The sequence below is a fragment of the Gopherus flavomarginatus genome, chromosome 9 (genome assembly GCF_025201925.1).
Source record: "Gopherus flavomarginatus isolate rGopFla2 chromosome 9, rGopFla2.mat.asm, whole genome shotgun sequence".
Classification (NCBI taxonomy): Eukaryota; Metazoa; Chordata; order Testudines; family Testudinidae; genus Gopherus; species Gopherus flavomarginatus.
Window position 1 is genome coordinate 6,868,401 of NC_066625.1, and position 13,461 is coordinate 6,881,861.

General features: G+C 54.8%; 1 protein-coding gene across 1 annotated transcript in view; it reads right to left on the bottom strand.

Annotated features, from left to right (window-relative positions):
- Positions 1 to 2,602: 2,602 nt before the first annotated feature.
- The window catches only part of SLC5A10 (solute carrier family 5 member 10), an 85,776-nt gene continuing 74,917 nt past the window's right edge, over positions 2,603 to 13,461 (bottom strand). The window contains exons 12-16 of the mRNA XM_050967279.1: positions 9,483 to 9,651; positions 6,761 to 6,976; positions 4,584 to 4,620; positions 3,808 to 3,912; positions 2,603 to 3,012 (exon numbers count right to left, since the gene is read on the bottom strand). Coding sequence (XP_050823236.1) covers positions 3,869 to 3,912; positions 4,584 to 4,620; positions 6,761 to 6,976; positions 9,483 to 9,651 — 466 coding nt within the window. The 3' untranslated portion in view covers positions 2,603 to 3,012; positions 3,808 to 3,868. The remainder of the gene's footprint in view (positions 3,013 to 3,807; positions 3,913 to 4,583; positions 4,621 to 6,760; positions 6,977 to 9,482; positions 9,652 to 13,461) is intronic.

The window sequence follows — 13,461 nt, forward strand, 5'->3', positions numbered from 1 at the left end:
GCTCTCTGAGGGCAAGGCACAGGGAGCTTGGCTTTTCCCAGCTTCTGGGCTTGTGAGCAGCCAGGTGACCTGGCCACCCCAGGCAGCTGTCGAGCCAAGAGGATTAAGAATAACCCTTCCAACAAGTATTTCCTTTGACTGGCCTGCCTCCTTCTAGAATCAGCCTCTTTCCCTTCCCAGATCTCAGACAGGAAGGCCCAGGGCCAGGGGCTTTCCAGTGGGGTTTCTCATACAAAGCACACTGACCTCTGTAGGTGGGCAAAGGTAGGCATGGTGCCACCATGCCCAACCAGCCCCAAACCTGCCCCTTGTCCAAACCTCCTCTCTACTCTGGAGCACCAGGGCCCTCGAGGCAGCTGTCCCGTCCCCCTTGCTGGGTCCCTGGGCATTCTCCCTCCATCCTGCCCTCCCTGCATCCTGAAACTGCGAGGTGTTTTACTTCTACTCTCACAGGGGTTTGCCCCCAGCTGCCATTTCAGCAGACGTATCTTTGTACGTGGGCATTTCTCCCGTCTTTCTCAGCTTGGAGCCGCGAGGACCTGCTTGGACGCTTTCTGCACTGGAGTTATCCTGAGCCATCAGCACGAGTGCAATCCACAATGATTAACGAGGAGGCCATGGGAGGGGACCGCGCATTCCTGGCACCTTTAATAGGGCTTCACAAAACGATCAAAGAGGCCGTGCGTCTTTTACTGCACCTGGTTATGAGCTGACTCTGACACGCTGCCAGCTGGGTTCCTCCGCTCACCCGGGGTGGAGAGATTTAATTCATTGTTTATGCAAATGTCTCTGTGTCCACCCAGAGCTAGTGTCGTCCCATTATCAAGAGATGGCTAAATTCTGGGCCAGATCCCACCTTGTCAAAGCAGTGGAGTTACGCCCTCATGCCAGGTGTGGATTCGGCCCAGTGATTAGAAACGGCGCTTGGATTGTGTATTGGGCGGGCGGGGAGGCTGTTTTGGCCACCTTTAAAAGCCAGCGTCACCCTTGGGAATCCTGCCAGGTCAAACTCCAAGTGGGAAGGGAGGCTGGCTCCCTGAGAAGAACTGGTGTATTTAAAAAGCAAAGACTGGTGAAACCTGTTAGAGAAGGGGATCAGAGGGGGAAGAGGCCCTTTTTGTTCTCCTCCAACTCACCACAAGCTGGGAGCTCAGGAAGATGCTATTAATGATCTAAACTTAAGGCCGTGGCCTGAACAAAGCATATAGCACCGTAGACGCCTCCACGATAAGAGGGATTTGTAAAACGTGCTACCTCTATACTCACCTGAGCCTCAGGGAAAAGTGGACACAACAGTGGCCAGCAAACTGAGCTGAAGAAAGATAAGGGCTCAACCTGGAAATACTCGCCTAAGAAACATGTAATGAATCTATGGAACTCACTGCTGCAGGGTGTCATTCAGGCAAATGCTTTAACTCAGGGGCTCTCAAACTAGGGGTCGGGATACTTCAGGGGGTTGCGAGGTTATAACATGGAGGGGTCACGAGCTGGCAGCCTCCACCCTAAACCCCGCTTTGCCTCCAGCATTTATAATGGTGTTAAATATATTAAAAAGTGTTTTTAATTTATAAAGGGGGGGCGTTGGACTCAGAGACTTGCTGTGTGAAAGGGGTCACCAGTACAAAAGTTTGAGAACTGCTGGTTTAACTGGCTTCAAAAAAGGATTAGCCGCTTCTGTGTATAAGCAAAATGTTTTGTAGCTAGCTTCAGAGCTTCCAAGGGGCATCCTAAGTCCAAGTGTTTCAGGGCACCACAGAAATTTCACCCCATGGGCACAGGTTGGATCAGTCAGGTGCATTATGGGGGATCATCTTCTGAGGCATCAGGCCGTGGTCAATGCTGGCAGCAGGGGGCACCAGACAAAATAGGCTGCAGCGCAGTCCATGTCAGGTTGGCAATTTTATGTTGGGCTGAACTCAGGCTGAAAACTGGCAGTAATGCCTTGGTCTTTCACTTGCTGATCAATTGAAACCCAGAGGGTAGCCTGGGACTAAAAGGCTACTTCATTCATGGGCACTTAAGTTAAAGGCTATTGAACTAAGCCTTGGCTGAAGAAGGCTTGAAGCAGGCCTCCTTAGCAACCAAGAATGACAAGTGTGGGCCACAGAAAGCATCTGAGCCAAACCTGCAGACTGCCTTGGCTTGTCAGCTGCACTGACATTGTGATGGCACCGAGCTTCTAAGCCACAGGACCCTGGACGCAGCATCGTGCTACAATGTGAAATATCATCTACTTCCCCCCTCCCCTCCAACTGGCTCCAAACCTGGCTAGACTAAATTCCACGAGACCAGTCTGAACCCAGAATACTCAGCGGGCTCCTTGTTAATATCGGGGATGCATCAGGGTGTCACGTTCTGACTACACCGTCGGGGAAATGAGAGGCCAGCCATGGTGTCAGCAGTTCTTTCTAGCTTCTATTTTCAAACTACTATTCAATCAGTTTGATTTTTCATATATATAGCTTGTTCCCTGAGGTCATTAAAGAAAGTAAAGCAAATCTCTCTCTCCACATGGACAATGAGATCAGGTTAATGGTGACGTGGCTGGGAAATGAAACGAATCTCACCAATGTACCATGGTTCAATATCACCATGTTTCTGTTAGCCTGTGTCATATCCCGGGAAATTGAGTATGCAGACACACACCAGCTATTTCTGCAGTGACATCATCCCATTAGGCCAGAGCTCATTGGCTAATATTGCTTCACTCCCCAGAAGTACAGCCTCCAGAAAGGCAGCGCTTGCAGGACTGATGGGAAACCCCCCAGATTTCAGTGCTGGAGCCGCACAGTTCAATAATTCAGTGATTATTTGCAAGCAACCAAGCAGATGGCATTGTCATGGGGTGCCCACAGGGGATGGTCAGGCAGATATAATTTCTAGCTGCAAACTGCATTTTAATTCTGAGAAAATAAAAAGTTATTCTGAGGTAACACAAGGGAGGGGGGTATACACAGAACCTGCCGTGAGGTGGCTGGTTTCCATTTCCAATTTTAGGAGGGCCATCCGGAGCTAGAAATACAGGTTACACACATTCACCAGGGCTGACATAACAGTCTACTGTGTGCATACGAGAGCTGCAGGCCAGCTTTGTCCAAAGCTACTGCCCCATGCAATGTCTTTGTCCGTTGTACCATAAGCTTCTTTAGAATCAGTGGCTTAGATCTTAAATGCTATTCAACAAATAAACCAAAAGTGTACAAGATTGGAAAAGCCAGGTTCAGTTTCGGAGCCCAGTGATGGCCCTGGGATGGACAGAACACACACGCAGGGTATGCACGCTGCTCCCAGGCAGCTCTGTCAATGCACCTCAGTCCTGACCTGCAGCCCCCCTGCTTTTCCAGCTCTTGATCTTCCACAAATCTCTCCTCTCCCCCAAGCTGAAACACCTCCAGCTATTCACCTCCTGGGCCCCTCCCAAGCACCGCCTGCCCCTGCCATGTGGAACTGGGGAGACCATCCGACACATTTCACCAAAGAGCTATGGCGAGCTGTGGAAAGACAGGCCGTAGGGACCTGTTGTGCCAACCCTGGTACTCCAACCTTCTGGCCCACGAAAAACTTTGGGACAAGTTAAGCTGATGCAAAACCCTCCAATATCCAGAATGTAGAGGAAGGGGAAGGGGGAATTAATCACACAACTGTCGCTTTCCACCTTCCCCTCGCCCCATCCCTCCCCACTACACCTTCCTCCCCTTCTCCCTCGCCCCTCCTCCCACCCCCGGCCCTGCTCCAGATCAGATCCCCCACACCACCTGGCTGCAGTAGGGCTAAGCGAAATAGGCATAACAGAAGACATTGACACACATCAGGATCACAGCATTGATGCAGCAGATCCTAGCCCAGAAGGGGGCCTCTGTGGTGTCCCTCAGAGCCTTTGCTGGGGATCCCTCAGTCTTCGCCCCCTGGGGACTGCAGAAGGAATCCATGCAGGGGCAGGTCCCTGGTGCCCCCTCCTGGGAATCTGTCACAGATGGAGAGAGACTATGAGGGGGACAGAGTCATGGGTATCACCTGCCCTGCATGCTTCACAAGGGCCAGGATTAGCCAAAGAGAGCTGTGCCTGAGGATGTGCAGAGCAAGAGAGTCTGTGTTTCAAGCAGTGGGGGGCAAGGCCAAGGAGCCTGATCCCAGAACAAAGACTCCCAGCACCCTGTTCCCTCCCCGGCTCCTCCCCAACTCCCTGCACTGGGATTGGAACTCAGGACCCTTCTGAGCTCAGAACACGGCCCAGGCCACAGCAGATTTCCAGGTCTAAAGGCAAGTCTGCAGCTGGGATTCAAGGAGACATCCCTGCTGTAGTTAGGAGCGAACTAGCATGCTAGAGTATAGCCCCTCCCACCACTCACACACCCACGTGCCCAAGCACACTCAGATCTACATCCAGTATGTCTCCTTGAGGTGGGAATGACACCCCCAGCTCAAAGTGCAGACCACCCCTTCGTCATTGGGTTCTTAGTCCTAGCGTTGCGTCCATCCCAAGCCCTGGCTGGGCAATATCAAATCACACGCACCCTCCTTTCCTCTCCTGGGTGAGTGGGTCCCTGCTGATGCGCTGGCCATGGAGATCTCGAGAGGCAGGCGCCCCCGGGAAATGGTCCACCAGGTGAGGTTCTTTATCTGGAAAGCAGAGCGGGAGGCTTAGAGAGGCCAGAGCAGAAGAGTGGCACAGCAAGAGGAGATGGGCCGAGTACCCACTCTCTGCCGGGACCCTTTCAAGTGTCTCAAGTTGGGCATCTGAAAACGGAGGTTCCCAGCGTCACCAGCTGCTATGGCAAACTGGCTCTGGAGTCTGAGATCTGATTCTCCTGCCCCTCAGTGAAGCCACCCTCAGTTCCCCCCAGGATGAGAGGAGGCCATGCCTGAGGTCACATGGCCTGTATTATCTGAGCACAAAGACAGCGCCCTCCTGCGGTGCGGCCACAGCCACCCTGCGATCCCTCAGCCTGGCCTGGCAGCACTCGCCCTCCAGGCATGGCCTCGCCTATGGGGGTTTGATCCCTCAGCGCCAGGGCCCCGCACTGGGTGCTGCCATGGTAAACCTGAAGAATCAGCTTGTTGTGGGGGGTGTCCAGATCCGGGGAGCGAATGCAGCAGTGTCTGGGAAGCACCGTCTCACATCACCCCCGGGTGGGAATTGGAGGAGCCCAGTTATTCCTCTGAGGAGGCCCAGCAAAGAGCCTGTGGTGAAGGACAACAGGAACAGCCCGTGCCTGGGGACATACCCAGCCCCCAAGGTGGGAGGTCACCCAATGATCTCCCCATGCTGCTCAGCCCAGCCAGCGTCTCTGCAGAGAGGCCCCCTAAACACCTGCCAGATTCGAATCCCGGACTGAACTTTCCAGGCCGGATCCTCAGCTGGGTGTAAATCAGGGTCATTCCACCCCCTTCAGTGGAGCTACACCAGCTGAGGCTCTGGCCAGGGCCTGTGTGGGTCAGCGCAGCCCAGCGTGAGCTCGGCCAGCGGACAGCTGGCAGGAGAGTCACTGGCCATGCTCGCAGCTGGGGCAGGTCCTTGTGCTCCCTGTATCCCAAACTCCTGCATGTTGCCTGGCTCCCCCGAAATAAACCCCATGCTCTGACACCTACCACCATCTCCCTGGCCCCAGACTCGGACAACGGAACCAACACCCCAGCCCTGGGGAAGTCCAGACCCAGAGCCCATCTCCATGGTCGGAGCCTCTCTCTACGATGGGCTGACCTCAAATGCCACTGGACTAGGGGAGGGGGGGAATTTCCATGTGCGTGTGGGCCCCTCCTCCCATAGCGTGTTCTGGGTGTGAGCTCATCACCCTTCCCTGCTCCGAATCCCCATCCCCGCTTTCACGTGACATAACATCAACCAGGCATAGGGCAACGCAAACAAGCGGAACACAGCGGGTCGGTCTGCTGTCGGGCTGCCTTCCGGCTGACGAAGAAAAACAGCCCAGCCACAGCAGGGGTGGAGCAGAGAAGACATTGAAGCCCTGAGCAGCCTTGAGCAGCCACGCATGGGTGGAGCAGAGAGGACATTGAAAGTGGTTCCTCAGAGACAGCTATTCTGTGCCTCTTGCTGGAGGATTTGGATAGGTCTCCCTGGCTCTTAGTTCTGCAATCACTGCCCTTGTTCCCATCCAGAGAAGTAGCTGTGAGAGAGCTGCCTTTCCCCAGCCACATACGCCTGTCCCAAGGACACACGTCTCTTGCTGGACATGGGGGCTTCCCTGCACGAAGGAAGGATCCACGTGCGTGGGTGCAAGTAGCGGGTGGATCTGAATGCCACAGCAGTGACTGTGCTCGACATGTAACGGCACCACTGCGCTCCTTTGCGTGGCTACCAAACTGCAATCCCGGTCCAACAGCAGAAGCTGAGCTCAGGGCTGCTTTGCCCGTACGTTTGCCCACAGGCCGTGGCTTAGGACTTTTGCTGCCAGCCACGTGCCCCTCAGCATCAGAGCTTCACGGTGGGAGGGTGCGGGCTGTGTCTTTTCCCTATGGGGGCAAGTGGAAATAGGAGACCTGTTCGCAGGACCCGTCTCCTGCCTCCTGGCTGACATGCCCACCTTGGTACTCTCACCAGACTCCAATAACATCTGGCTTGACCTGTGCAGGGGGTTGTGAGGAGGGGTGGCCACCATGGCCTCTTGGCAGCAGGAAGGGAAACAAGGAGCAGCTCAAACGTCAGCCCTGCTGCTCGTCGCCCCCTTTGCAGTCAAACTGAACAGCTGATCACTTGATCCTCATTGGGGCCACGCAACCCGACCAGGGCGACTTTACCCACCTGCATCTCGGCGGGGGGCCTGCTCAGCAAGCTGATCCCCACCACGGCGCCAGCAGTCAGAGCACAGAGGAGGATGGCGAAGTGGAGGTAGTGAACGTCCTTCACGAGGGAGGGGCGCTCATCCGGGATGCCACAGCGGGGTGAAGGATACACAAACTCCAGCCCCATCCTAGCCAGGCCTAGCACCAGCCCCAACATCAGGCCCCAGAAAGCTCCCTGCAAAACAAAGACGTTCAGGATGATGGCGCCTCTCCCAGAAGGTCTCGCCTGGCGGGAATCCATCATGTCGATAGGGCAGGTGAGGGCTGAAGAACGCACTTCTCTGCTGAACTCCCTTCCTGGCTTGCCTTTGTCAGTGAGCACATCCTAATGTGGCCACAGCCTGGGTGACCAGCCCAGGTCTTGTGGTTAAGGCCCTGGGGTGGGACTCAGGAGTTCTAGGTTCAAATCCCCGCTGTGTCATAGACTTCCTGTGTGATAAGTCGCTTTCTGCATAGCCGGAGGTGCAGCTCAGGTTCCTGTACACACATTAGCTTTGATCGAGCTAGCGCATTAAAATTAGCAGTGTAGCCACACGGGTCAGCTGACAGACTGCAATCCTGGGTTACCACTCCAGTTGCTACACGGCTATTTTTAGTGCATTATCTTGACCAAAGCTTGCCCAAGCTCGTCTACCCAAGCTCAAAATTATACCTCCAGCCGCAGTGCAAACATATCTCCTCTCTTGCAGGTGCCCGTCTGTAAAATGAAGATAATGTTTCTTACTGTGCACGTACAGCCCCTAGCACCAAGGAACCCGAATTGTAGTTAGGAGTTACAGTAGAACCTCATAGTTACGAACCCCAGAGTTACAAACTGACCAGTCGACCACACGCCTCATTTGGAACTGGAAGTACACACTCAGGCAGCAGCCAAGACAAAAAAAAAAAAAAAGAAGCATATCCAGTGCAGTACTGTGTTAAATGTAAACTACTAAAAAAATGAAGGGAAAGTTTAAAACAAAGATTTGACAAGGTGAGGAAACTGTTTCTGTGGTTGTTTCCTTTAAATTGAGATGGTTAAAAGCAGGATTTTCTGTCTGCAGAATAAAGTTTCAAAGCTGTATTAAGTCAATGTTCAGTTGTAAACTTTTGAAAGAACGTTTTGTTCAGCGTTATGAACAACCGCCCTTCCCGAGGTGTTCGTAACTCCGAGGTTCTCCTGTACTGTAATACAAATGTTATTCTCTGACCAGCCACAAGACAGCACTGCACAGGTTCTGCCATTGGCTGGGTTCTTTCTTTCCAGGATGCTAACTAACGAGAATGTAACAAACATGTATTTATGCAGTGGAAAGTCCCTCGGGTCCCAGTCTGCTGTTTGCTAACGCAGTTGCCTGACAGTTACTGTTTTCTGTGACACTGAGTTTAAAACTTCCCAGGCCACAGTCGGGCAGTGTTGCATGTCAGCACCTGGGCTGTGCTCACATGTCAGCTACACATGACGCACCCACCAGTTCCTTGGGGAACCACCGGCTCGCTCTGGTCTCAAACGCAGGCAAGCGCAATTTCTGCTCTTCTTTGGGGGACTGGGACTCGGTTCCTCAAACAAGACTCTTCAGAAATCCCTGATGGTGCCAGCGGCTAGAACCGGACAGCCAGAACTGGACTGGCCACGTCCTCATGGATGAGCCTGATCCCTGAAACCCTTGGCTTTGTCCTACCGAAGAAGAAACCAATGATCTTTAAGTCCTCAGGAGTGTAAGGCTCATGGGGCTGATCCTTGGCCTGATGAGACTCCAAGTGCTGCTTGCCATGCCACATCTCCTCCACTTTCTAGTAGCTCCTTTACCACTAAGGGAAAACTGGGGGGTCTCACTTGGTGGCAGGGTCGTGAGACATTTCATGGGCACTCAGCTAAGACAACAGCATGGTGAGACTTTGCTACAACCCACAAATCAATGTAGGGCCCCTCCTGCCTGTCAATGGTCACGTGACTAGCCCAATGCCCTTCAGGAAGGCTGGGGTCCCGAGGCTACCTGCGCCCCTCTGTTTATTCCAGGAAAGTCTTGGTGCCCCTAACGAGAGACCCAACAATAGAGGCGTTTCCACCTCAGCTGAGACCCCTGGGCCATCCAAATAGCAGTTACCAGCACCTGATTCTTCAGAGTTCTCTTAAAATTCAGGGGTCAACTGTGCAATGCTGTGTATGGGCAAAAGGCTTCTTCCAGGAATTGTACTGCCCCCTGCTGGCCATGTGCCAGCATGGGGAGCCACAATGTGGAGCCAGTGCAGAAATGCAGTAAATGGATTTTCCCGTGTGACCTAGAACAGGGTCTGACCCCAGGTTTCCCCAAGGGAAAGGCCAGCATGCATTGGAATAACGGTGGTGAACCATGGCAACTGAAATCGCACCAGCTAAGACGGGCCAGTGCTCTACAAGAGATGCTCTAGCTCGGAGGCTTTCAACCTGTGGTCCGCGGACCATTGGGGATCGAAGATTTCCAAAGGGGGCTGCACCTCTATTCAAAATGGTTCAGAGGGCTGCAAATGAAAAAAGTTTGCAAAGCACTGCTGTAGCTCCACCAGAAGCAGTGGGGCCAATGCAGGAATCATCAGGGGAGGTTGTCTGGTCCATGATATGCAGGGGAGTCAGGTTAGATGATGGCACTGGTCTCTTCCAGCTGTAACATGTAGGCGTTAGAGACCCCCCACACACACACACGAAATGGCAGAGAGCTTACCTGCTCATTGGCTCGTCTCCAGAAAACGGCCAGGGCGAACACAGCCGTGATGGGCGGAGCTAGGCAGCTGGTCACAGACTGGATGTAGATGTACAGCTGGCCGCTGTTGGAGCTCTGCAGGATGGGGATCCAGACCACGCTGATGGCGACCAGAACCACTGTGACTATCCTGCAAGAGGCAGCAATGCCACGTGTGAAGAAACAGACCCGTCAGCTGCAGAGAGGAGGACGGGCTATCCCCAGCGGGTGGCATGTAATGTAACGCACTCCTGAGGGAATGCACATGTGAAGCCTGCCCGGTGCATGCAATATACACAAGGGACAGGCATGAGTTTAGCATGCAGCACATAGGAGGCACTTGTCTATGGTGCCTGCGTTATAGGGCTTAAGGCCGGAAGGGACCAGTCCAGAAGCACTTGTCTATGATGCCTGCATCATAGGGTTTAAGGCCAGAAGGGACTAGTCCAGGTGTGCCAGAACAGAGTGGGCCCACCCAGCCCAGGTAAGAATGGCCCAGGGAGCCCAGGCAGCTGTGGGGAGCCATGGACGCTCCACCTGGCCGGGGGGGTGGCGGGGTCTGAGAGCAGCCCCCAGCCTGTGTCCCTGCCTCCGGGCCCCAGTCCAGGGCAGGTGGAGGGTGTGCAGCTCCCCACAGCTGCCCACACAGATCTTACCCCAACCCAACTCCAGCTTCTGGCTTGTCCAAGGGGAGAGGCCTCGGAGAAGGGCAGGGCCATGGAGGGGGTGGGGCCTCGTGCTCCTCCATTAGGAAAAGTCCGTGGCCCCAGATCGGTCGATCACACACTGGGGTAGATACGCACTGAAATTCAAAGCACAGGGCCAGCCTGGCCTTTACTGATTACAGACACCGGAGTGGACTAGGGCTTTCTCCTAGGGTGACCAGATGCCAGACATGGAGAAAAGATCCTCAGGGTTCGTTTTTTCTTGCCTCTCACTGAAATAATAGGAGGCGTTGGCACCGGCAGCGAAGTGGCCTGCTAGCTTAGGTCGGGCACGCCTAGGGCTGCAGGTCTTTCATTTCCGAGTCCCAGCTCCACCGGCACCACCCTGCTCCCCCACTGCGCCTGGCAGACTCGCAACTACAACTCCTTGGCGATCGCAGCTGCAGGCTGGACACCGGCCACTCCTGAGGCTCCCCTGCTTTCCTGGCTACCCGGCTGCTACATGTTCCCAGCCTGCCGGGGCAGCTGCATGCTAGGCCCAGGCTCCTGGGCCTAACAACTAACCCTGCCCTGAGCCCGATCCCTTTGCAGGAACAGGGCAATACAACTCACTCAATCCATACAGTGTTGTGTGCTCCAAGGGGCACGGAACACTAACCTGGAGCAGATCCAGTGTCACACTGCATCAGAGTCTGTCTAAACACTGCATGAAACCTGGACCGCAATCTGTGTAACACCTGATGGCTCTGAGCACACTACTGGGGACAGGAGCCGCTCAGTGCGCTAATGACAGGCATACTTCACGGCTGACGATTTTGTCCCCAGCGCAGACCTGCTGCTGCTTGTGGTTCATGCCACCCTAGATGCCTGCTGCTCCCAAAGCAGCTGGCAAGCCCATGCTGAAGCAGACAGTCGCCTTGAAGGTACCCAAACACCTCCCAACAACAGGCTGGCTTACCAAGCATCCTGACTCTGTGTCCCCAGCTGCAGGGCGCTGCGTGTCAGGGAGAGAGCTGAGGCGTGCAGGCCTGGAATTGCTTTACTTATATCCCAGTCAAAATGCCCTCCGTTTAATTATAATAATCACAAGGCCCTTCCTTCTGGGTCAAATGCTTTGGAGAGCAGGCCTCTCAGATGGCGTGAGATCCAAACCAAGCCCTCTCCCGCCTCTAGACGGACTCCGGGCAGCCCAACGAAACGAGTCAGTAAGGGAAGCATGAGCATTTCTTCACCACAGGATTGGAGCCGCAGGGCTTGCTGGGATGCACCCAGATACTGCTGCCATGGTCTGGCCTTGCGTCCTAAAGCAAACGAATGCCTTGGGGAGGAGGCTTATTCATGTGCAGGGATAGATGAGGTTTGTTCCCCCCGGTGGTATCCTGACTTTGCATCACTGTCAGCGCTCCGGGAAGATCTTATGCAGAAGGCTGGCTCAGCAGTTTAATGACAAGGTCCTAGGCTGAGCTGGATCTGCAGCTGCCTGGACAGCAAGGTGTGGGAGCACTGGAGAGGCAACACACTAACCCCTGGGAGGGCGAACATGTGGCGCTGTGGTCAGGTGACCCTCCCAGCCACAACAGCAGCCTCTGGCTGGCACTCAAAACGCACGCTGACGTGGAAAGCGCCCCGGCTAGCTCCCTCGGCCAGGAGGGCTCTGAGCAGGCTCAGTCTTGCCAGGGGAACAGACAAGTGCTACATTTTTAAAAGACGTCAGCTCTGGTTAACATGTTCCAAAGTGTCCAGGGGACTTAGAGGCCTTGGATTTAGGCTTGTTAGTCACTTGGGCACTTTTAAAAACGTTACCTTAGACAGAGGGCCGAGTCCCACAGTCCCAGTGCCCATAAAACTCCCCTGACGGCTGGACAAGGGCCGCTGATCAGCCCCCTGGTAATTCCTATCAGATGGTTCGTGTGCTGGGCTCGGCTGGGGCGAGCCACATGGCGCAGCTGTTCTCTCATCAGTCCCTTGATCGGCCCAAAGGAGCCGAATGGGAAGATTTTCAATGTGAGCCTCTCAACCATCAAATTCAAGGGCTTTCCACGGGCTAAGCCACATTCCCCGTGGAGAACCAACAGGGGGGTGTGGAGAGGCCTGGGAGGCTGAACATCCACCCACCCTTTCCGGAAGCAGCAGGGGCTAGTGGCCAGGACTAGGCGTCAGGGAACCTGGGCTCTATTCCCAGCCAGGCCCGTCTGTTATCGGTGTGTCTCTAGACCCCGTTCCCGTAGTGCGTGAGCACCTCAATCCTTAGCATGTAGATCCTCCCAACGCTTCAGGAGGCTGTTACCTCCATTGGACAGCTGGGGGCTGAGACCCAAAGAGGCTAAGTGACTCGGCCAAGGTCACCCAGGAAGTCTGGGGCAGTACAGGGAATTCAAGCCCCAAGCTAACCGCCTGGTGACTTTGGGCAAGTCCCATCCCGCCTCTGCGCCTGTTTCTCCTCCCGCCCCTCAAAACCCACGCTCCCCAGGCATCCAAGGAGAGGATCTCCTAGCACAGGATAACTCAAGCTCCCATTAGCTCTCACCCCCAGTCCATGTTCAGCACCTGCACTGCTCCAGTCATCTACCACCTCCCACCCAAGCGCCTCTTGTGCTCACCCCCCACGCTGCCCAGCTGCTCTGGTTTCACTCGCTGATCGCTGAACTGGAGCTTTCAACCCCTCAGATCCCCAGCAAACATGTAGCTCCAGGGACAAGATCCTGTGGGGAAAACCCCTTCCCCGGGAGGCCCTGGGTCCTGCAGGGCAGGGGGAGTCTGTCTCCTAGGGGCTGAATTATCCCATTTATCCACAGAACAGGTGCAGGAGGTTTAGATACCCCAGGTAGTGGGACAGACACCGCCCTGTAACATACTGTAGTGAGGACGTGATGGCATGGGCTTGCCACCCCACTGGGGACTCTGGGTACGTAGTTGGGATGCTGCCACATCTATGCCACCACATCTTCACTGCAATTACCCACACTAGCTAGATTAGAGCTCCCCGGGCTACAGTTCCACCTTTGTCTGTGGTGCAGACCCACCCAGAGACTGCATCCTTCGGGCAGAGGCGGGCTGGCACTGGACTCATCAGTGCTGCTCCTGGGTCAGCCAGCAGTGGGCGCCACTGAGTGGCACGCTTTCTCCCTGCGGCGCTGTGTCAGGGAGACGGTGGCTCGAATCAGGACTCCAACCCAGGTTCTCTCACCCGGCAGCACAAAGCAATGCAGATAAAAAGGGCAGGCCAGCAGCGGGACCTGCCCAGGTGATGTCTAAGAGTATTAGACACCTGCAGCTGACCAGGGCTCTTGGGGCCT